The 24,887-nt window shown below is 35.1% G+C and overlaps 1 protein-coding gene across 1 annotated transcript in view; it reads left to right on the forward strand.

The window, feature by feature from the left end:
• PDE3A (phosphodiesterase 3A) overlaps positions 1 to 24,887 on the forward strand; it is a 310,047-nt gene that overhangs the window by 237,838 nt on the left and 47,322 nt on the right. Inside the window, 4 exon segments of the mRNA XM_079139883.1 lie at positions 12,137 to 12,394; positions 14,595 to 14,749; positions 19,537 to 19,633; positions 19,637 to 19,661. Of these exon segments, the coding sequence (XP_078996009.1) occupies positions 12,137 to 12,394; positions 14,595 to 14,749; positions 19,537 to 19,633; positions 19,637 to 19,661 (535 nt within the window).

Genomic DNA, 24,887 nt, shown 5'->3' on the forward strand with positions numbered 1-24,887 from the left:
ACCTAGTCTTCTTTGAGCATGCAGGCTGTTGATGTCGTTTTCCTTCTTGGACATCTTTCCTAAGCTAATTACACACTAATATAATTAGAAAACTTGGTTTTTCATTCATGGGTGCCTCATGCTTCCTTTTAAACCTGTTTTCTACTAATAAAAGCAAAAATCTTCCGTGCCCCGGAGACCAGTCTGCTAATGGAATCCTGCATCATCTTTCTCAGGCATTACTTTCTCTTCTCCCTGTCCATCACCTGTGCTCCTTGGATCTGTCTTTCCACCTCACTATATTCCCGGTTCAGTTAACCAGTGTGTTTTTCTTTAAAGCACTTGGTTGCCTTTTTGTGTGAAATTTCACTCCATGTAACAAGGAAGGTACAGAAGCCTGTTGGAGCCCATGCTCTGTGACCTCAGAGGGGCCTTCAATATCATCTTAGAATCCAGCCAGCTCTTGTTATTTTTCTTTAAAGTGTTCTTTAGTGTGCTTTATATCTGTGGCTTCACCACTGTGCACCTCACATCCTGAGCAAAGGACTCAATGCCTGACTTACAAAGTAAATAAAATCCAAAGTGTAAGAACTCCTTCAACATCTCACTTGTAAATCTATAACACGCGTCGTATGTTATTGTGGAAAAGGCAGCTCCCCTTGGAAAGGTCACTGCCTCTCCCCCTCACCTCTCTTGGATTTATATTTATTTATTACCCATTGTCCTTACTGTTTTCAACCTCTCATACCTGTGAGCTCTCCCATGCTCAGTAACTCTTTACACCCTGTTTTTACCCCCGACACACTGGCATTGATCTCTCCCCTTTTACATCTTCTTTTTACGAGAGTTGTCTGCATTATTTTCATTGCTCATACTGCAGGGTGGCTGGCAACCTAGGCCCTTCCCTGAACCTGTTCTCTCCACTGTTACCGTTAATCTCCCCAATGCTAACTACTGGACATTTTCCAGAATTTACTAATCTTTCAAGCATTGGTCACTGCTGATCACTCCTTTCTTCTTTACAAATTCTTTTCCTTGGCACTTCTGGTAGTTCTCAGTTGCTGCTTCTGATTTTCCTGTGTGGATTTCTCTTCTGCTTAGCTCTTAAAATTTGCCATGAATCATGGCTCTGTTCTCAGTCTTTTTTTTTTTTTTTTTTTTTTTTTTCTTTTTCTTTTCACATTTCATGGCAGCATGTTGTTGAAATGACCATATGTTTGTCATGATGCTCAAGTGTGTCTTTCCAGTCCACATCACTGTCTTGCTGTGCAACTTGAATCATTCTGTGGACACCACATGTTTGGTCAAAGGTGAGTACTTCAGCATCCCCTCCAGTCAGAGTCCTTCTCTTCTTGGTGAAAGATTCTTAGTTACCTGTTAGCCCAAGCTGTGACCCTGAAAGTCAGCCTGGCTCCACTTTCCACATGAAACTACGATGTCACTCTCTTCAAGTTTTGTCATTGCCTTTGGGGGCTAGTTAAAACCCTTGACTGTGGCTTTCATTCTTCTTGTGAGCTATTCCTTCAGATTTCTCCAGACTCATCCCCCGGTGTACTCTGTACTCTTTCCCTGAATGTTGCCCCCAAAAGGCCTTTCTTTCTCTGCCTCTAGGTCTAGCAAGAAGATTCTCTTATTCCAGAAAGAATCTGAATATCCTAATTCTTGGCTTACGCTTTTCCTGCATGTACTGGAGTACAGAAGAATTTTGTAGATTTCTTTATCAATACTATTACTTCTCCTTGGCAGGTTAGTTGTTTTGTGAATATTTTCTACTCTAGAATCAACTTATTAAAAGTAGCTTTTATTCATGAGCCTGTTTCCATTGTCATAGTTCTCAATTTAATAAAAAAATCAAGTTTGATGTTAGAAGATGGACTGTTTTTCAGTGGCTTCTGGAGAATGTAATAATTTGTTTTCAGGAAATACCTGGAGCACTATAATTTATTTGTCCTTTTCCATTTCTTTAAAGCACTGAAGTGGAGAGAGGAGTGATCTATGGAAAACTGGAATGTGTTACTTATGTGTTCATTACTTCTAATACCAGAAATACTAGGCTCCAGGTTTGAACTGGCAAATGAAATTTAGTGTTCCCTTTGTTCTTGTACAACTTCAGGCTAAAGGAGGAAAGCAGATCTTCATCAAATAACCACATAGCAAAAGTTGAATTGAGCACTTTGACAGGTGCTATTCCAAAGAGAGTCTGTGCATACATCCGAGAAGTGGTCAGCGATGCAAGATTTCTCAGAACTGACAGCTCCCATGATTTTCCATTTGTTTGTTTTTGTTTTTGGTGCTTCCAGTATTTGAAAGAAAGAAATACCCCAGCAGGCAACATGGAGATGAGTTTGGACGGTACTGCAGCAGTGCAGGGAGGATATGATACACTAGAGCAATACAGGTAAATCAGTGGCTTAGATAAGTGCCCACTGCCTACAAGGTTGGACAGAGTATAGCACAATAGGGATAAGACAAATGTTACTGAAGGCTCACAAAACCATTGTGCTCAGGTGCAGGGTTGATGTTTTTGTGTTATGAATATTTTAATCACAGTAGAATTTTTCACATGGAGAAAAATTTCAACAAAAGTTCTATAGAAAGGGATCAATGTTTCCAGTGTGTCTTATTAAAATGCAGAGAGGTGGAACGGAGGCCATAGCTTAGTGGTAGAACCCTTACTGAGCCTGTGTAAGACCCTCAGTTTGATTCCTAGCACTGCCATAAATAAATAAATAAATAAGTAGATAAGAATAGACAAGCTATTAATTATGTGATCTTGAGAAATAAAATACAATTTTATCCTTTTATTCATTTCTACCAATAACCTCATGGAACTTATCCTCTTGTTAGTTTATTTTTGTTCTCTGTGAAAAAAAGAAACGAAACTCTGCCTGTTAATGATAAAGCCCCAGTCGTCCCAGAAGAGATGGTGAAACAATTAGAATTCTTTAAAAAGGCTGAACACTGCCATCTGTTGTCCACTAAGATTGTTTTTAGGTTAAGCAAACAGAATACTCAAATTCAAGCAATTCTTAGAATTTACTAGTAACTCTTAAAATTTAGCCAGACTCCCCAAATTGATCAACTTCCTGAGTTCACACTTATTTCAGAGATTCTTAATTTTCCTATATTTAAATATCCTTATTCATATCAGAGAATCCTGTTAAGTTCTCTTTGCTTCTTCTTCCAAGAACAGAAATAGTCTTCTTATTTATATAGCAATTTATATTAACCAAGCCTTTCCACATTCATTTGTGTGAGCAGCGACATGAAGAGCTCATGGCCTGAATTCCTCACATGTGCGCCAGTCACCCCCGCTTCTTCTAATTAGGAGAGAGAGAGAACCAGCAGGTCGAAGATATGGGTACTTAATATGATTTAAAAACTTTCGTTTTCTAAATAATAAATAGCGTTTGATGGCAATTGTTAATTTTGAGTTTGGGGTGAATAGTGTCTGAAAGGTATCTAGAAACAAAAACAGAGAATGTTGGAACAGTGTATGGTTTATTTCCAGATACATAGGTTGTAGGGAAGTATGTGAGGACATCAAGCCATGTTGTGGATCACATATGGTGACTCAGAATGTTCTTTTGTTGTTGTTGTTGTTTATTTTTGACAGTGATAGACACATAGTTTAAAAATATTCTTTTCAAACATGTATATAGGCTAATAAGGTCTGTCTCACAATCTACCGTCCTTCCCCTCCCCACCCACCCTACCACTACCTTTACTCTCCTCTGTGCAATCCAAAGTTTCTTCAGACTGTTCTTTGAACACAAAAAGAGAAGGAAGTTAAGAATCCCAGTAATGGCTGGAATGGTTGGAAATCAGTATGGTGGAGTGCTCTATAGGTTTTCCTCCTGTGTACATATACATTATCTTGAGGAAAAAATTCGAATGTAAATTCATATTCCCTGCCAGAAAATTAAAATAAGCAAACATCTGTTTTCCTTAGGATGGCCTTTAGCCAAGGTTCAGCCTACAATGAGTTACTGCAAAATTTTCACATGATTTCATATTTTAAAAATTTCCCATCCAATTGCAAGTCTAAAATTATAAATGGGTCCTATGAAAGTATAAACACATATGCAGTTTTGCTGGCTCTGAAGCCAGAACCCATCATATACCAAATATCATTTTATGGAGTTAAGCTCATCTTCTAAATTAATTTAGTACAACAAAGACCAGAATCCAGTTTCCTAGTATCATGGACAGACTCCCAGGGAAAAATTTGGAGGGGACGAAGTGGCAAACTATTCTATAGAGATGTGGGAGGCAATAGTTTCCAAAAAGCCATCAGGCAATTTTTCCCAGCATTGAGGACCAAAGTTGGGTAAGAAAAGTCCCAGTGACTCTTCCTTCTTATGTGTCATCTCTTGTACTGTTTATTCCTCTCTTATCCCAACTCCCTTTTCACCCTGAGAATGTTCTTCCCATGGTATGTTTGCCTCCCAGGGTGCCTCCCAGGATGACTAAATACAAAGAAAAAAATACTGCCAACAATGGAGCTAAGATGCCTGCTCTTAGAATTCTTTTCACATACTGTGTTATAAATCATACCAGTGCAATCAACCATGGTAACTGAAACCAGGACTTTTGTACCATTACTTTTTAAAAGGCTCAAATTAATTTCAGAGTTATTATGAACACTTGAGAATAGAGAGTGCCATCTTTATGACTATATTCACCTAGAATAAGAAGTGAGACTATTTGGAGTTTTTGTTTTATTTTGGTTTTATTGCTAAAGCAATAATATCTTCTTTGAATTATCAGAAATATTACATAGTAGGTGGTGTTATTAACCCTTTTTTTAAGAGGTAAGAAAACAGAGGGCACAGAGAGAAATTAATTTCCCAAAGTTTTAGCAGCCCTGACATTTTAACACAGGCAGTCTGACTTTAGATTCTATAGCCTTAGCAATTTCGTGAAATAAGAATTTGATGCTGATGAACCGATGAAACTTCTCTCTCATATCCCAGCTTCTGCAAATATTGCCTTCCGCTTTCTCACATACAGAGCCTCACAAATTCTATGTATGATGAAACATGCATGTCCTGTGTGCTTCTTGTGCCCTCTGTGCTAATTCATTAACCAAGTTTTACTTTCTCTTTCTTGATCCAGGAATGGTTATGAATAGCTTTGGCATAGCTATTACGTTATGCCTCATTTCAAGTCAAAGGAAATGTTGGGTTAAAAGTACTGTGGAGCCGTCTTAACTGACATAATTAGGAACAGTAGTTGGTTGGGGAATTCAAGAAGTTCTAAAAGTTGGGAATCAAAAATATATGACAAAAAATTTCCATACCTCCAATAATTTTTTTAACTTGATATGGAAGTACAAGGGCTTCTGTACATCTTTGATGAAGAGCCAAGAATTTTTCTGAGTATGTATCCACCTTTATAGATTTCAGTTCAAGTTCTTTCTTAAGTATACCACAACCATACTTCACTGTACAGATTTCCAATTTCAGGTTTTTTTATAGTGGAAATGACTTATAGAGCTTGGAAGAATTCTAACTGGAAAATCCTTCGGATATGTTACGATTTCTTTTGGAACCTTTAAAATTGTATCTCTCCTATCACCTTCAGTGGAAATCCATTTCAGGGCCTAACCTTTATGAAGTCTACTCAAAGTGTTTAGGAAATTTATTCAACTTCGTCTTCCAGGAATGAAATTACATTTGTGAATTCATATCATTGGTAAATAGATATCCTGTTAGCATATGTGATTTACAATGACAAATTCAACTGATCTAAACAGATTTGAGACCAAACAAAACTGACACTGTTGAGAGAAAAAAAGTATATGGATGTTTCTGAGAAAAGTCTGTTCCTAGTGAGCACTTGGTGTACACTAGGCATTTTACCATGGAAAAGAAAGCGTGTCAGTGACTCAGCAATAAATGGAAAGATAGAACTTAGGTACAATTAGCAATCAATGAAAAAAGAACTACTTATGGCAGGGAGTGGTACTGGGGATTGAATCCAGGAATGCTTAACCACTGAGCCACATCCCCTACCCTTTTTATTTTTTATTTAGAGACGGGGTCACCCTTAGTTGTTTAGTGCATTGCTAGGCTGCTGAGGCTGGCTTTCAACTTGGGATACTCCTCCCTCAGCCTCCCTAGCCCCTGGAAATACAGATGTGCACCATCTGACCCAGCAAAACAAGAAATTTTCTGAGTCTTTGTAATATTTTTTAAATCTTTTTTAAAAATTGTAGGTGTTTGGTGATGCCAAGAAATAGTTTTAAAATCATTTCCTTCTTTCCTAAAATCATTTCTGTTTGATGTGTGCATGCGTGTATTATGTAGGAAAATAATTTAGATATATAGAATCAGAAGGGATCATCAAGAGATTCATCCGGCCCAGGTCAAAGAGATTGTTTTAGATGAAGAGTCCAAGTATTCCAGTAGATAGTATTGCCTGTGGATGGGCTTGGAAACCATCACAAAATTCAAAATATATTTTGAGGTGGCCTGGTTTAAGGTATATAGCATTTCAAACAGGTTATCTCAATACTTTCTCAATTTTAGTATTCTAGCAGGTATAACCCTGCTTCAAGTTTCACATAGACTTGTGAAGAGAATTTTTTATGCTGCTTCTGATTCTTTTCCTCCATTTAGAATTAATTTTGAAAGCAACTGACCTATTAAATGATTCACTGAGTCAGAAGACTTAAGAATTATTTCAAACTCTGCCTCTGGACATGGATGTATTCAACCTATTTCATTAAGTTATCAATTTTAATCTTTGCCTTAAAATATGTATGAAGCAGCACTGTAACTTGAGTATGTTGGCACCAACTCAAAGGAATATTTTTAAGAACTGAAGGAATCATCCTCACCCTGTCCCCTTCCAAGATGATATTCCTAATTCTTTTGAACAGCAGATTTCTGTTGATACCATCTTCTCAGTCTTTCCAGTTGTTCCTTGGATACCTTCACTATAAGTCAAATGATGTGCATTTGCTTCTATATTTTCACTGATCTTGTTCCCATAGTTATTTCCTGAGCCTTCTCAAAGACACTGTCTTTTAGAAATTCTCTGAATGTTCTCTGATATGAACCCGAAACAGTTCTGGAGCAAATAATCTGGCATCTTGCTTGAAGACATACAATTTCATTTTGCATTGTGTAAGTGACTTGATTGCATAGACTTATTTGTTAGATATTTTTATAATTGACAGCTTGTGATAATTGAGAAACTCAAATGCCTTTTAAAGAGTGCAGTTCTTTCCCATTCCCACATGTATTCGAAAATTCCCTCTTGAACATACCAGTTCAGCAATGTCAAAGCTTTAGCACAGAAGTAGCAGTAAAAGTGAAAACAATTTTCTGTATTTGATTCAATAGCTACATATCTAATCTAAGAGTTATGTTTAATGTTGATTATATTCGTTATCTTTTTAACTTCTTATAGTCCCACATTTTCTAGCTCTTTCATTTATAATGAGAAAAAACTTGGAAGCAGTCCTGACCATTTATGTGTGAAGGTCTAAAGCCAGCATTAGGCAGGTCCATCTGGAGATGGTAAAATAGATTGGATGAAGATAAAGGGGAGAAAGGAAGATGTTTAAAAATATGGATACATTGAAAAGTAGGGAATGCAATTCTTTATTTTATGCTTAATATATTAAACTGTTCTTTCCTCCACTGTTTATCAGATTTAAATATCAGATTTTCTATTTAAAGGTGGTAATCCAAATTTGGTTGTCATTTAAATAGTGGCTAGGAAATTACACTTGCATTTTCTTAAATGTTAAATGTAAATATTTCTATTAGAAGGAGAGCCTGTGAAGTAGGATGTTTCATATTGCTTGGCAACTTTTTTTAAAGGAAAAGATTTGTTTGATCTTCTGCACCTTAACATGACTCAGCTGTGATTTTGTGCTTAGAGTAGCTAGTTACTGCCCCAGAAGATGATTTCAGTGTGTTGGTTTAAGACTTTCCTTTAACGTGAACTTTATATAACTTAACTTTTAGTGTTTATTATAACTATCTAAGATTTCACTAGCTAAATGAAACATTTCTCAGTAACATTGGTCCACCTAGATTTTATATATATATATATATATATATTTTTTTTTTTTTTTTTTAAAGTTGAATAGGTGTAGGAATGTACCTTATGAGTGAGTCCATCCATTTTTTTCTACTTCGTATGTGATTTCAAGCAACAAAAAACTTTGGGCAACTACCAAAGCCCCGCTCCACTGAAATTCCTTAATGGAGACCCCTGAGTGTGCCCATGTCTTTCTGGCCTCCCTGCTCTTTACTGAAACAGCAGCCAACCTATCTTTCCGCCTTTTGGCATTTCATGTGTGGTTAGTTTTGGCAGGTTTGTTGCAAAGAAATCCGATTGTTGGTTTTAGATTTCATGCCTCATTGAAGCCTTTAGTTATGTGAGCCAAAAAGGTGGTGATAACTTTTTATATATGCTATGACTTTTGACTGTTACACAATTCTACTCTTGAATCAGAAATATAATAAGGCAATAACTGAGTTAATAATAATCGGAAGTTGTTTTTTTCTCCCCCCAACAGTGGAAAAGTGGTCACTTTAGTTTCTTACCCAAAGTTTGGGTAATTTCATTCCTGTTTGCCTGATTTTTGCTTTTGTTTTCTCTTAAGGCCTTTGATTTCACAAAACTGCAGCATTGTATACAGAAATGTATAATGTGTTTGTTTTCCAAATTCTTATGTAACATGTTCACATAAGGATGAATTTTCAGTTCTATTCTTATTTTCAAGTTATTTTTTAAAAAATATAATGTTCTATGAATAAATAGAAAATATATCTCTTATTTTAAAAATGAAAATATACCATTAACAAAACATAAAACTAGAGTCTTATCCTCTCACCAATCATTTATTTTAAAATTTCATTTTAATTGTCAATAGATATGGTCTCCTTTTTCTATAGATCTGTAGGTTTTACATGCCGAAAATATTTTAAGAAACACTTTACTAATTATTAGAGCATGAACTGCTAATTTCATTGTCAAAAATCTTAAAGTCTATATTCTACCAACAAAGATTGATTTCAAATTTTAAATATTTTTGGAAACAGTCCAGTGACTTGCTAGTTTAATTACTGGAACAACATGGGTAGTAACAGACATTTCAAGTTCAGAGGATAATATTGGGGGAGTTTTTCAGAAGTGTAATTATTAGAGGTACAAGTAAAAGTACATGTTGTTAAGGCTTAGTGACATTTTTATGAATATTTTTTAAAAATTAGCAATGTAAGTACATATATGACATGCATAATTACATATTCTAAAACTTAATATTGCACTGAAATTTTCCTATTGGTTGATAGTAGAGCATCAGTCCTGTGAACAGAGATAAAACCACAAGGTTTTATGATTAAATAAGATTAAATTATTGCATATATATGTATACCTATATATATATGGAAACATAAGATTTAAAAATCTGGCATTTATTTCAGCATACTGGTTTGAATTTGAGCTGTTTAATCAAAATGTTTGTGTGCACCCTAGCATTTCCACTTTTCAGCTGAGTTTGGCAAGTTATTTGTGACTAATAAAAATAAAATAAATAACAGTACCCACTTAGCCTTGTGCTCTATAAATGTCAGTTTTCATGGTTATTATTATCATTATTGTTATTCTGGTTGTAAAATACACGTTCTCTATGATAGCTTTACAGAATACATTTTTCCATTACTTATAATCATTATAGGACTAGATATTTTCATGGATGTTGAGTATTTTCATTATCATACTCAACATTTTTTAATGGCATACGTTTTACCCATCTTGAAAAATATTTATTGAACATTTATCTAAATAATCAATTATGTGTCTATATACTCAAATCTTTTTTTTAAAGTACATATAACTTTCAAGTAGTTATTATACACCTTTGTTCACATACTTTCTCTATGGATTTACATTTAGTGGTTATAGCCTTGGTTAGTGTTGCCAGAGCACTGCTATACCCTTTGTGAGCTTGTTTTTATGTCTTTACATATTTACAGAAGTATTTCTTTAGAACAGATGTCTGAGTTTTGCTGGATTGTAGGATATGGGCATTTAAACTGTAAATTGACAGGCTTGGCAAAATTTTCTTTGTAACATAATTGGACTGTTTTTTCATTTACTACTCATTTTCCCCAAACCATTATAAATGTTTGTTTTTATTATTTGACCAATCAGGTAAGTAATAGTTGCTTTTCTCATAATAATTTGCATTTTATTAGAGAGGAAAATTGACTTTTAGGTATTCATTTACATTTTATTTAAATTTTCTCTTTGTTGTCTCCATTTTTTTCCTTTCATTAATTTTTATAAGCTCTTTATTGTGTTTTGTCTTCTGTGTGGTTAACATTTTCTCACAAACCTTTTCTTATGGTATGTTTTCTTATGTAAATTTATAGATCTTTTTATAGTCAGATTGATCAGATGTTTCCTTGACAGTTTATGAATTCATATTATTTTTTAAAGGTTTATTTCCCATATTAGAAAATACTTCATTTTTCTAATAATCTTACAATTTTACTCTAATCTCTTTGACACGTAAGTCCATTGTGAGAGAATGATTAAAATTTATCTTCCTCCAAATACATAGTCAAATGCCAGTAGCTTCTTAAAAAAAAAAAAAAACTAAAGAGTTACTGTTACTATTTACGTTTTTTATTTATATCATGACCATTAAGCACAATATTAAGCGTTTTTCATTGTAATTCCTTTTAAGTCTTGTGATCACCTTTTGAGTGTGGTACTGTTATGATTTTATCTGTTTAATCTGTGGATGACATTGCAGCATGGAGATGTTAATAATTTGACAGACCATGCAGCTAGAGAGCTGTAGAGTTAGGAGGCAAAACCTCCCATTTCCAGAACCTATTCCCCTAATCACTAATTATCATGCAAATTAAATTTATATGGGTTCCTTGTAGCTCATACCAGACAGCATTTCAGTGTTAACAGTGCCCTGCTCCCTGCCCTCAGCCTCATCTTCCCTCCTGCCTTCACCTTCCACTGCCCCTCCTCTTCCTCCTCTCCCTGCCTGGGTTCTCTCCTGACCTGCGGGGCAGAGGAAGGCATTCCTGTCCTCTCTTTTGTATTCTTCCTTTCTTTGTGAGGACAGAGTAATGTCTCTGGTCTGATGGTCATTTTGACAGCATATAACATGTGTCACAGAATTCTAGAACTGAAATTTATTCTTACCAACACTAAGAGAGAGACAGATTATGAATTTGAACACGAAATTGAGTTGCTTTTTAGGCAACTCTAATATTAACATTAGTTGAATAATTGCCATACCAGGCTCATGTGTCACATTAAAATATTAATAAAATTAAAATTTATGGTATGATAATAATACTTTCAACATTAAATTTTAAAGAATGTTCATGTAAAATGATAGGTTCTTCATGAAGAGTGGTTGACATGAAGGTTTTCACAGTTCTCTAAAATTTCTTGCCTACTAAAAACAAGTGTTTCTTCTTCTTTTTTTTTTTTTTAAATGTATATTTTTGTTGTAGGTGGACACAATACCTTTATTTTATGTGGTGCTGAGTATCCAACCCTGGGCCTCAGGCATGCCAGGCGAGCACGCTCCCACTAAGCCACACCTCCAGCCCTAAAATTAGTGTTTTTTAATCTCTTCAACTTTGCTCTATCCTTCCCCATGTTCTAGCATTAAAAAATATGCCACAGTTAGGAGAAGGATGTTCTGATGTTCTCTCATACTGCAGGGTGGCTATAGATGCTGATAATATGCTCTATATTTTAGAAAGCTTTCTAGAAAAAAGTATTTTGAATGTTTTCATCATAAAGAAATGATAAATGTTTGAAGAGATAGTTCTGTTAACCCTTATTTGAACATTATGTGATGTTTACATGTATTGAAATATGATATAGGACCTCATAAATATGTATAATTTTATGTGTAAATTTAAAACATTAAAATAATTAAAATGTAAAAATTTTTAAATGTGCCATGAACACAGGAAGAGAGAAAGCCAGGGAAAATTTTAGCAGAGTTTGTAGTAGAAGTTGATTTGAATTTTATTGTACTGACATTTATATAGTCAGTCTGTTTATTTTCTGTTGGAAGAAACCCAGTTTAACTGCGTGTGCTCCAGCCTCAGGCCTTTTCTTACTCTGTTCTCTTGGTTTGGTGTCTCAGTCTTCAGGAACCAGTATTACCGTGGATATTGCTGTGATGGGCGAGGCACATGGCCTCATTACTGACCTCCTGGCAGACCCTTCTCTGCCCCCGAACGTGTGCACGTCCCTGAGGGCCGTGAGCAACCTGCTCAGCACCCAGCTCACCTTCCATGCCATTCACAAGCCCAGAGTGAATCCTGTCGTTTCCTTCAGTGAAAACTACACCTGCTCTGATTCTGAAGAGAGCCCTGAAAAAGACAAGCTGGCTATTCCCAAGGTAGGTACTGACGACGCAGCCTTTAAAGGCTTGAGCTTTCTATCTTAATCATCTCCTAGCTTTCCTTCACAGTCCCTCCAAACCCATCTGTAGATTCATATCAGTTACTGCAGGAAGGAAGGTGAGTTGATTCTGATGGGAAAAATAATAAAAATTTAAACACAAACACTTCTGTCATAATACATGATAACTTTCTACAAATAGAAAATTGGCCTTTTGTGTTACCTTTTTATTTACACTTGTAAGAAATTTTGTTTTGTTTTGTTTTGTTTTTTGATGCTGGGGATAGAAAGCAGGACCTCATGCATGGTAGGCAAGTGCTGTATGACCGAGCTACACTCCCAGCCCCAGGGTTTACTTCTGTGTACCAGGCTGTGTTGCAGGCAATGAGGCTATTACAGTAAAACACAAACAAAATAACATTAAGAATACAAAAAGAGTCCCTGCTGCATTCTCATGTGAATTCTGTTTAAAATGCACTGCCTTGTAAAACTGGAGGTTCCTTTGTGCTTTAATTTCTTAGTGAGACATATTTCAAAGTGCCCTTATGGATTTCTCAAACACGTTTTAAACTTGGACTGGTTTTAGTTAACTGTAGATTATTTAAGGTAAAAGATGCCATACTGATTCATATAGACTCAGGAAATGATACAAATCCTTCTTTTTAAATTATAGGTTGGGCCTCCCTTATCCAAAAATCGAATACCTGAAAATGCTCTGAAATCCAAAATTTTTGGAGCACCAACATGGAGCTCAAAAAATTTCACATATTGGAGCATCAGACTTTCATATTGCTTAGTTTAACTGGTAAAGTCTATGCAAGTATTTCACAATACAAAAAAAAAAAAAATCCAAAATCTGAAACACTTTTTGGATCCCGTGCATTTCTCATAAGGGATGCTCATTCTGTTTAAGATAACCTGTTTTTCAAAAGCAAATAGTACTGGCAAGATCCTGTCCCTAGTTCAGACCTTGGTATATAAATACAAGTTATACTAAAGACAAAATGTCATAGTTTCAGTGGTCTGGGGTACATGGAGCATAATTATTACACAGTTGCCAAGTAGCCATGCCCTTGAACTGGTAGCAAGTAGCATCCGTGAGCCTGCAGTGGAGTATCTTGGTCCAGGAATGTGATCCTTATAATTTTATCAATTGGATATTTATAGAGTGTCCTTCAAACATCCATTTCTCTGAAAAAGATACACCAAAGCATGATATGAAAGTAAAGAAATGGAGAGAAAGATTAACCAATTCCTTTGAGTCTCAAAAGAGATTGTGATTAAAAAACTTGGCAGATGAAGGTGTTTAGTTTTTCCTCCTTAATTATCTTCTTGGATACATATTTACATCTTTAGGACACACTGGACACTATTGAATGTCAGAGCTGTTCTTGAATCCCTATGGGTTACCTACTTCAATTCTCAAAATAGTTTTGGTTTCTTCAGAAGAGCAAAGAGTATCCTTGTAAACTGTGGCTACACAGATGGTTTACAGGAGCAATTAACCAGAAATGAAAGTGGATCTTTCTATTAAGCCTGTTACTGAAGTTGCATGGAGAACACACCTTCACTTTGGTTTCTAAGATTGAGACCCCCTTGAGAGTGCTAGTACCCATGATGGCAAGCTCAGGCCCTGGCCTCAGTGCCTATGACACCACGTGTCCCACTTGGGATGTTAGGAGCAGCAGTGGCACAGAGAGGGAACAGCGAGTTCCTATCAGGGCTCCTATTGAGAGACCTTGCTATTGGTGGATTTACCTGTATCTCTGATTACTCAATCACATTTGCCATAGAGAAGTGGTACTTTTTATGAAAGAGTCTATTTTTACACTTAGTTCCCGTGATTTGTAAATCAAGATTGTAAAAAATAAATCAACAGAACTTGGGTATAAACTGTTGTGTAAAGTGATATTAATTAATCCATGCCCCAAACAAGTGATTTTGTGAACAACTTTTCCCATAATAACTAAAGTATTGCAGGGAAGACCACAGCATGTTGTTATTTAAAAATTCATTCATTTGGGCCAGAAAGTGTTTTATTGAATTTCTGCATATCCCAATTTTATATAGGCAATATTGTACCACTGTGGTTTCCTCAATTCAATTCCAATTAAAAATCATTTCCTTCTATTATATTACATGAAAGTTAGTGATACAAGTGTGCTTGGTAAATAAAATCAATATATATTCCTTCCTAGCGCCTGAGAAGAAGTTTGCCCCCTGGTTTGTTGAGACGAGTTTCATCAACTTGGACAACCACCACCTCGGCCACAGGTCTACCCACCTTGGAGCCTGCCCCAGTACGGAGGGACCGTAGTTCCAGCATCAAACCTCATGATGCACCTTTGCCCAGGTTAGTCAATGCTCCTGCTGGTTTCCTGTCTCTTAGAGAATGCACTTAACCAAAAAGAATTGTAACTTACAAGAGAAGAGTGGCACAACTAATTATAGTTGGCTATAGACCAGCATTGGCAGTGGAAAGATTGGGTAGCTTAAATCCAGAATATCACAGGGATTAATTTCAGATAATTAGGCTTAGACTTTGTTGCGTGACTTTGTGTATAAGGAGAAAGAGTGCCTGAGATGATCCTTGATGTCATGACCTTGAATGGAAAGGGTTGAGTCCAAGAGTGAAAGGTAGGACAGATTTAATCTTTGTTGAAATCCATACAGAGATGCTTGCATCAAAAGCACCTAACCTGCTGGAACTGCTGGTGCACACCTATAATCTCACCTGTTTAGGAGGCTGAGGAAGGAGGATCACAAGTTTGAGCAAGACCCTTTCTTTAAAAGATAAATCAATCAATCAATCAATCAATCAATCAATCTGAGAGTGTCTTTCACCAGTAAAGCTACCCTGTATTCAATCCCTGGTAATGCCAAAACAAGAACAAGAAAACTAGGATGACATTTGCAAATGAGAATTAGAATCCTCTAGTCCACCAAACCAGCTGTCCTATCCCTATAGGAAAGGCAGAAAGATAGATCACCATTCTAAGAACACTGATCTGTTAAAAAATTTGGTAATTTAAACATTTTTGCATATGTGTATACAGTGTTAGTATTGAACCCAGGGCCTTGTGAATGCTAGGCAAATGCTTTACTGCTGAACTACACCACCAGTATAGTAGTTCAATGTAGAGCAACTTTATTTAGTATACTAATTCCAGTTTTACAAAGTCAATGTTCAGTTTTTCATCACTGTGATAAAATACCTGAAACAATCAACTTATTAAGTGAAAAGGTTTATTTTGACTCACAATTTCAGAGGTTTCAGACCATGGTCCTGATGCTTTGGGTCCCTTTTGGCACAATTCATCATGGCAGTACAGGTGGCAGAGAAGGCCTATTCACCTCCTGGTAGCCAGGAAGGAAAAGGAGAAGGGAGCTGGATCCCCATAGCCCCATCAATGACACACACCCAGTGAGCTAACTTCTTTCTACCAGGCTGTACCTCCTAAAGTTTCTACCACCTCTCATGGACTGGCAATCAAGACTTTAATGCATAGGTCTTTAGGGGAAATTTAAGATTCAAACTGTAACAATGCCTTAAAAGTCAAATACTAATGCTAAAGAAAAGATATTATTAAGGACATAGAAAGAATTTCTAAGAAAACATCTACCAAAAGAAGCTCTTTTACAGGAAAGTATTGTGTTTGTTCTTTTCTAATTAGAAAAAAACATAGCATACTTTATATGAATTCAATAATTCTGAGAACATATGCCATATGATTTCAGGATTTTGAAACATATATGTCAGTGATCTAATGAATGAAAAATAGCCACATATGTTGAATTATATGATAGCAATATCAATAGTACTTTTTCTTTATCTTAGTCTCTAATATAAATAAAATACCATGCTGACATTGGCAGAAAAAATTGAAACCTTCCACCTAATAAGAATTTAAAGCCTGCTGAGTTTCCTTGCTTTCTTGATAAACCATGTTTAATTGGTTTCTTTTGTATAAATGTTTGTGGTCTAGTAAACCAATAGAATCAGAAACAAACTCAAACAATTCTTTCATATATCTGTGTAATTTCACTATGTATTCTTACCTGGAATTTTGTAAACTTATAAATGCCATGATGGGAGAAAGTTACACACCCTGCAGGGACCATTTGTTAAAGGTTGAAATGAGAAGTCATTGCTAATATTTTTCTCTAAAACGTTGGCCAATTTCAGTTTCTATAGCAGCATATATTAAAAAAATGATAGGGCCAAGTATTATAATTAAATATTGCTTAATAAAATAGATTATGTCCTCAGCATATCTCATTACTTATGTTACCAATTCATTTTAGTAAGTCTTCTATGAGAGTGTAGTTCATTTCCATAGAATGACATGCCTTCTCAAATGTCTTCTTTCCTTCTGTTATTCTTTGTTACTTCTTGTCAAATCTCATTTCCCCCATTCTTTTCTTCAAGTCAATTATATGAAACTGGGGCTGAAATTGAAATCATCACAAGGAAGAGGGTTCCAAGAAAAGTTATGAGCTTAACTCCCAAAGATCCTATCATTCTACCTTATAAAATAAATATACAGACTCAAATATTTGCAAAAGAGATAAGAAGTAACATATCCCACTCAATCTCTTTCACCTAAAAATATTTATAGATGTCTTCTTGGGTATACTTTTTCCCACTCTCTAAACTACTAACTCTAAATTTCACTTTCCTGTAAAAACTCCTCATTTAAAATTTGCAAATGATACAACTTTTTTCACCATTATGAACATTATGAAATTGATTTTGAAAAGGATTTAACCCTTTAAGGGAAAATCACATGTAAGTAAATTGCCATAGTACCACTTTTAAATACGACTGGTTTAGGTCATTAGTTAAAAGACAAAATTAAAACTCTCTTCACCTAGGAAAACTGTTGCCCAAACTGCTGATTAATTTCAAAACCAATTTGAGTTTTATCCCTGATTTTCTTCCCTTTGAGCTTTTTATTTCTTTCTTTCCCCATCTGACCTTTTGGTAGAACTCTTTGAGAACTTCAGTAATCCAAAGAAAAAAGAGAGTGAGAAGTAAAAATTAAAAACAGTTCACAACTTACATGCCTCTAGGTATGCAGCTGGATAAGTTCCTCCTGAGAAATTCTAAACATAGCCTGGTAGAAAGGACACTGAGCTGAGAGTCAGAAGGATCTGGACCACGTGCACATGTGTGTTCCAAGAGACCATGAGCCTGTCTGAGCCTCCATCCCCTCTGGGGGGAATCATTATAGGAGAGCTGTGGTACAATTGCAGAGACAGACTAGACGGAGAAATACAAGTAGGTGGTTTAAAAGCATAGACTGAGAAGTAGAAAATGCTGACATAAATCATGTTCTAAATTATTCCAAGTTGACCTTGAAACTGGCATCTGCCAATTTGTGTCTCAGGGAAAAAAGGAGCTATTAATAAGATTTTTAATAGATTGTGAATAGATAAGATTGCGATTGTTAGAACTGAAGGTATAAAAATCTACTTTTGTAAAAGAGAGTTGAGATCTTCCATAATAGGCACGTAGAGGATTTTCCTCTGCTGTGTTAGCATGAGAAAACCAAGTAAGGGTTTCCCTAAGCCGTTTCAGCTCCAGAATCCACATTTTTCTTTATCATGAGATCTAAACTAGAATCAAGACATGAGGATCAATGACAAGCTGAAAACTCTTGTGCAGAAGAACACAAAGAATGTATGAAACTGCCTGTAAACTATAATACATTTATATAAACATAGTATATGTAGATTTAATATAATTTAGTAAGATTATAATAAATTTATATATTAAAATGGGATAGCATTGACTAGGATTTTATTTATCTTGACTTGTTACATCTCTACACATTAAGGTTACTATACTATTATACTTTTCAGACTTTAAAAAGACATAAATGTTTTTGTTTGGAAAAAAAGCAGAATAATAGTTTTTGAACTAACCTTCATAATACACCATTGAGAGATTAGAAATGATAGAAGATCTTATCTTTTAAAAGTCCACATAAAAAGAGTAATAATTTATTCATTATTTTATGGACTAAGATATGAAAATTTTTAGCCTACATATACATTACATGAAATTTATTCACAGTAAATCTTATCAGTTAATCAACCCAGCAAAAGAAACTAGCACCATAAGAAAACAGTTGGCTAGTTATCTGTCTCACACCCAGGTTTTCTTCGATTTTATTATTCATAAAATTCAAACCATTTGTGAAACACTTAGGGTGAGATTTCTAAGAAGGACATGAAACAAATATTTTACATGGTTTCTTTAATTGTATTGGATAATTTTCTTATGTTCATTCTGAATTTCAAACATCTCATTTATGATATATATGGTCTACCATTACTAGAAGTAAAGAGAAGAGTTGAAGTACTTGGATCAGTAGTTGAAGAAAATTTCTCCAAATATAAAAAGAGAAAATGAGATATACTATGAGTGTCAGTGCATCAAATTGGCCTCAACACAAGTTCCAGATGTCACTAATTATCCAGTTACTACATCAAGGATACAGATAGTAGCACATACATGCTCATCATTCTTCCCTTTGAGAGACCTGAGACCGTTAGTGTATTGTCTAAATACCCCTTTTATTTCATATTAGCACATGTTCTAGTTTGGATTTAACATGCAGGATTCTAAGCAAGGCATGCACAATGCTGATTATACAAAGGGAACCGCTTTGGCTATGGACCCTTTAAAGTTATACTGCATTAATTATTCAGCTATACAACAATCTCCATATATCCATGACTGCAAAGTTCTCCAATAAACCACCCAGAAAAGACCAGGCATATCCTCCCCACAGCACCAAAACTAAGATTAGCTAAAGATTAAATTGTCAAATTATATTCATGCAAATTAAAGACTTTTACACAGGAACAAATTGACTAGTATATGAATTGGATAAATACAAAAGTTTTCTCTTTCTTTAAATAGTATGCTTGATGAATGACTGATGTATCTTCTGCAAGAGACTTATGCTTAGATAACCTGTTTTGTCATTTGAAAGTAAAGTTATTCTGTCAGTGAGCTTGAGCCTTTACCCAGATTGGCAAGTCTGTCGTGAAAATTATGGTTTTATTCTGGGAAGATTTGCCCAATAGTTGAGTAATTTATTCATTAGTGTTTAAACTCTGTCTTTACAGCACTATTAATTCTGATTCTTGGAGTAACCCAGTGATGATGACCCTCACCAAAAGCAGATCCTTCACTTCATCCTATGCTGTTTCTGCAGCTACCATGTAAAGGCTAAAAAAGCCAAATCGACCAGGTTAGTAACCTACAAGGAAGTTCATACTCTAAATGTGCTTGGTCATGGAGTGAGCAAGCTTTGAGTATAAAAATATTCTGAGAATACACTAAACTCAAATATCTTTGGTTCAACTACTCTGTAAGTTTCAATAACCCATTCGTTATTTAAATTTCTACTTCATGGGATTGTACAGATTCCTGAATATTGCTGTACCAGATTCCCTATCTTGAACTTATTAGCTGAGTAGGAAATCAGCATCCCCACTAAGGATAATCTCTGAGAGCACCACCTTTTAAATGTCAGTTTTATTTTTAGTGTTTGTTAAAAAAAAATTGCTTTTCAGGAATATGCCATATATATATATATATATATATATAGAGAGAGAGAGAGAGAGAGAGAGAGAGAGAGAGAGAGATGAGAAATTGCTGTATTTTACTATACCTGAGCTATGACAAGGAATTTAGATAGCACAATTAAGAATGATAAAATTATAGGTAGGAAATGAAATGATTTTGGGGAAAGATTATCATTTGGTGGAGTACTGAAGCTTAAACCCCAATGGCACTTTACTTCTGATTCTATCCTCAGTTCTTTTTTATTTGTTATTTTGAGAGAGGATCTTGCTAAGTTGCTGAGGTTGGCCTTGAACTTGTGATCCTTCTCCCTTAGCCTTCTGAGTTGAAGAACCAACTCCTATGTTTTTAACGCACTGTAGAAAACTTTCACAAGTTACTTCTGATTAGTTTCTTAACCTTCTCTTGAGCAGCTCTTACTTGGATAGTAGACATTCAAATTATAACTGCCATGGGGGACCCCAAACTCCCAATTTTTATATCCTCACCCTCATGACTGCTAAAAGCTCTGCTGGCTTCCCTCCCTAATTCTTCACGCCGCTGCCTAGATTCTTAGTCTTTCTTGTTTTTTTTTTTCCCCCAAATTTTATTTTTATTTTACATTTTCTTGGTATCATCATTTTACTAAATGTGCAGGATAAAAATAAGATATTCTGATAATTACAGAAATAGATTCAAAGTGTGAGTAAACATTCTTTTTAGTAAAAGACTGAAACAATTGTATCACTGTTAATTTATTCATAGGAATTATTGGCCACATTTGCAAAGACTCCTTTTTTATTATACTTATTAATGCATATTAATTGAATAGATTAATTAATTTGATGGTGACATTTCCATACATCATACATTGTGTTTTTAATCATATCTACCCCTCCCACTAGCACTCTCCCTCAACTCCGCTCTCTTTCCCTTCCCTTCTCTTATAGTTCCCCGTTCTACTTTCATGTTAGTTTTTGTTGTTCCATGTGACAGAAACATGCAGGACTTGTTCTGATGTGTCCAGCTTATTTTGCTGAACATGATGCACTCCAGTTCCATCCACTCTCCAGCAAATGACGTGATTTCATCCTTCTTTATAGTTGAATGATACTTCAGGGCATGTGCATACCATATTTTCCTCATCTGTTCTGTTGATGGGCACCTAGGCTGATTCCATAATTTGGCTATTGTAAATAGTGCTGCAGTAAACATGGGCATGCAGTTACCTCATCAGTACACGGATTTCTTTCCCGTCAGGTATATACCCAGGCGTGGTATAGCTCTATCACATGGTAGTTGTCATTTTAATTTTTCGGACTCCTCATACTGCTTTGCACAGTGGCTGTTCTAGTTCCATTCCCACTAACAGTGTATAAAGGTTCATTTTTCCTTATAGCCTCACCTGTGTTGATTATTTTTGTTCTTTTGATGATGGCCATTCTGACTCAAGTGAGATAGAATTTCAAAGAAGTATTGATTGGCATTTCCCTGACAACTAAACATGTTAAGCATTCCCCTGTATTTATTGGAGAGTTGTGCTTTCTTTTTAAGTTAGTGCATTTTAATTGTACAGAATATGGGTTTCATTGTGTATTCATACATGCAAATAGCTTACTTGGATCATATCCACCCCCATTATCTCCCTCCCTCACCCTTCCTGCTGATCTACTTCCTCTCCTGTAGTAGTCTCATTGCTACTTTGTGTCTTTTTTTTTTTTAACCTCAATTCTATATATGAGGGAAAATAGGCAATATTAATGTTTCTGTTTCTGCCCTTATTTTGCCTGACATTATCATCTTCAGTCTATCCATTTTCCTACAAATATGTGACTTTATTGTTCTTCATAGCTGAATAATACTCCTTTGTGCATGTATATCACATTGTCTTTAAGATACTCATCTGTTGATGGGCACCTAGACTGATTCCATAGCTTGGCTATTGTGATTAGTGCTGCAATAAACATGGATTACAGAAATCTCTATCCTAAGACAACTTATAATTCCTTCAGATATATACTGAGGAGTGGTATTGCTGGATCAGATGGTATTTCTATTTTTATTTATTTTTTGAGACCCTTCCCTACTGATTTCCATAGTGGGGTATAGCAACTTACTTTCCCAACAACAGTGTATGAGGGTTCCTTTTACCCTGCAACTATAATAATAATATAATAATTAGGGCAGCCCTAATTATTTTTGTTACTCTTGATGATAGCCATTCTGACTGGGATGAGATGGAATCTCCATGTACTTTTGATTTGTATTTCCCTGATGGAGAAAGAAATTTGAACATTTTTTCTGTATTTCTTAGCCATTGGAACGCCTTTTGAGAAGCATTCTGTTCAAAACTTGTGCCTATTTTTGATTGGACCACTTGTAGTTTTGCAGTTAAGCTTTTTTGAGTTCTTTATATATTCTAGATATTAATCCTTTGTCAGATGAATAGCTATCTGTTTTTCCCATTCTGTAGGTTGTCCTTTTACTCTGTTGATCGTTTCCTTTGCTGTTCAGAAGTCTTTAATTTGATAAAATATAATTGTCAATTCTTGATGTTATTTCCTGAGCTATTGGAGTTCTACATAGGAAATCATTGCCTGTTCCAATATCTTGAACTCACCTGTATTCCTCTTATTTCAACTTTCAGGTCTTATAGTAAGATCTTTGTTCCATTTGAGCTAATGTTTGTCCAGGTTGAGAGATAGGGGTCTAGTTTCTGTCTTCTCTGTGGATATCTAGTTTTCCCAGCACCATTTTTCAAGAGACTGTTTTTCTCCATCATTGGTCTTTGGCACCTTTGTTGAGAATTTTATGTTGTGGATGCATGGGTTAATTTCTAGGTACTTTATTCAGTTCCATTGTTCTGTGTCAATACTGTGTGGTTTTTTTGGTTTGTTTTTTAAATGTGGCTCTGTTGTATATTTTAAATCAAGTATTGTGATGCCAGTAGCATTGCAATATTTGTATTTTTTCTGCTTCTATGTGAACTTTAGGATTGTTTTTTTTCTAGTTCTGCAAAGAGTATCATTGTCATTGGTATTTCAATGGGGATTACACTAAATTTCTAGATACCTTTGGTTAGTTCAGTCATTTTAACAATATTGATTCTCCCAATCCATGAACATGGGAAGGTCTTTCCATCTTCTAGCTCAATTGCTTTCTTCAGTGTTTTATAATTTTCTTATGGAGGTCTTTCATCTCTGTGGTTAGATTTATTCTTAGCTATTTATTTTTCTTTTATGAAGCTGTTGTGAACTGAATTTTTTGTTGTTTTCTTTCTCAGTGAGTTCATTTTTGGAGTACAAAAATCCTACTCATTTTTGTTGATTTTTATGTCCTGCAACTTTGCTGACTGTTCATCAGTTCTAAGAGTTTTTTTGTTGACCCTTTAGGGTTTTCTAGATATAGAATCATATCATCTGCCAGCAGGCATAATTTGACTTCCTCCTATCCTATTTCTACTTCTTCCTTCCCCCTCCCTCCCTCCTCCCTCCTTCCTTCCTTCCTTCTCTTGTCTTATTGCTGAAGTTTCCAGTAATATTTGAAAAAGTGGTAAGAGTGGACACCCTTGTCTTATTCCTGATTTTAGAGAAAATGTTTTCAATTTCCCCCATTTAGTTTGATGTTAACAATAGTTCGTCTTGTATAGACTTATTGTGTAGAGGTATAACTCTTCTATACCTAGTTTATTCAGAATTTTTATCAGAAAGGATTGTTAGATTTTGTTGAAGGGTTTCCTGCATCTATTGAGATGTTTTTTGTGCTTGATTTTGTTTATGTGGAGTGCTACATTGATTGATTTGCATATGTTGAACCAACCTTGCATCCCTGGGATGAATCCAACTTGATTAACATTGTTTAATTTGATTTGCAACTATCTTATTTAGGATTTTTGCATGTGTGTTTATTAAGAATATTGTTTTCTAATTTTCTTTTTTTGTGGTATCTTCATCAGGTTTTGGTGGAAGGGTACTGCTGGCTTCGTAAAATGAGTTTAGAAGAATTCCTTCCTGTTTTTTATTTTTTGGAATGATTTGAGGAGCATTGATATGAGTTACTTAAATGTTTGATAGCTGAGAATGTATCCACTCCTGAGCCTTTATTTGTTGGAGACTTTTTAATTCTGCTTTAATCTCATCACTTATTATTGAGGTATTTAAGGGTTTTGTTGTTGTTGTTTGTTTTAATATCCTTTTTGGTTCAGTTTTCCTAGGACATATGTATCTAGAAATTGTTTCATTTCTTCTAGATTTTCCAGTTTATTGACATATAATTTTCCAAAGACTCCCCTAGTGATCTTGGGAATTTCAGTGATATCTATTGTAATACACCCCTTTTTACCTCTCATTTTACTTATTAGGGTCCTCTCTCTCTTTGTTAGTGTGGCTAAGGGTTTATCAATTTTGATAACCTTTTCCAGGATCAACCCACTGTTTCACTGATTCTTTGAATTTTCCTTTCAGTCTCTCTCTTATTTCTGTCCTGCTGATTTTGGGTTTGGTTTGTTCTTGCTTCTCTGACTTTGAGATGTATCCTTAGGTTATTATCTGAGATCTCTGTTTTCTTTTTCATGTCACTTTCCTCTTGGTACTTCTTCCACTGTATCTCACAAACTCTCTTATGTTGTTTCCATTTTCTTTTGAATCTAGGAATGTTTAAAATTTTCTCCAATTTCTTCCATGAATCACTGTATCACTCTAAAATTGGGTTTTATATTCTCCATGTATTTTTATATTTTCTGTAATTTTCCTCATTGTGAATTTCTCGTTTCATTCTATGATTATCTGATAAGATGCCAGAAAAATTTTCGAGATTTTTCTATTCGTCATATAGACTTGTCATATGTGGTCTGATTGGGAAAAGCTGACAAAAAGAATGTCCCTTCTGCCACTATTGTTTGGAATATTCTGTA

Source organism: Sciurus vulgaris (assembly GCF_902686455.1).
Source record: "Sciurus vulgaris genome assembly, chromosome: 5".
NCBI classification, from domain to species: domain Eukaryota; kingdom Metazoa; phylum Chordata; class Mammalia; order Rodentia; family Sciuridae; genus Sciurus; species Sciurus vulgaris.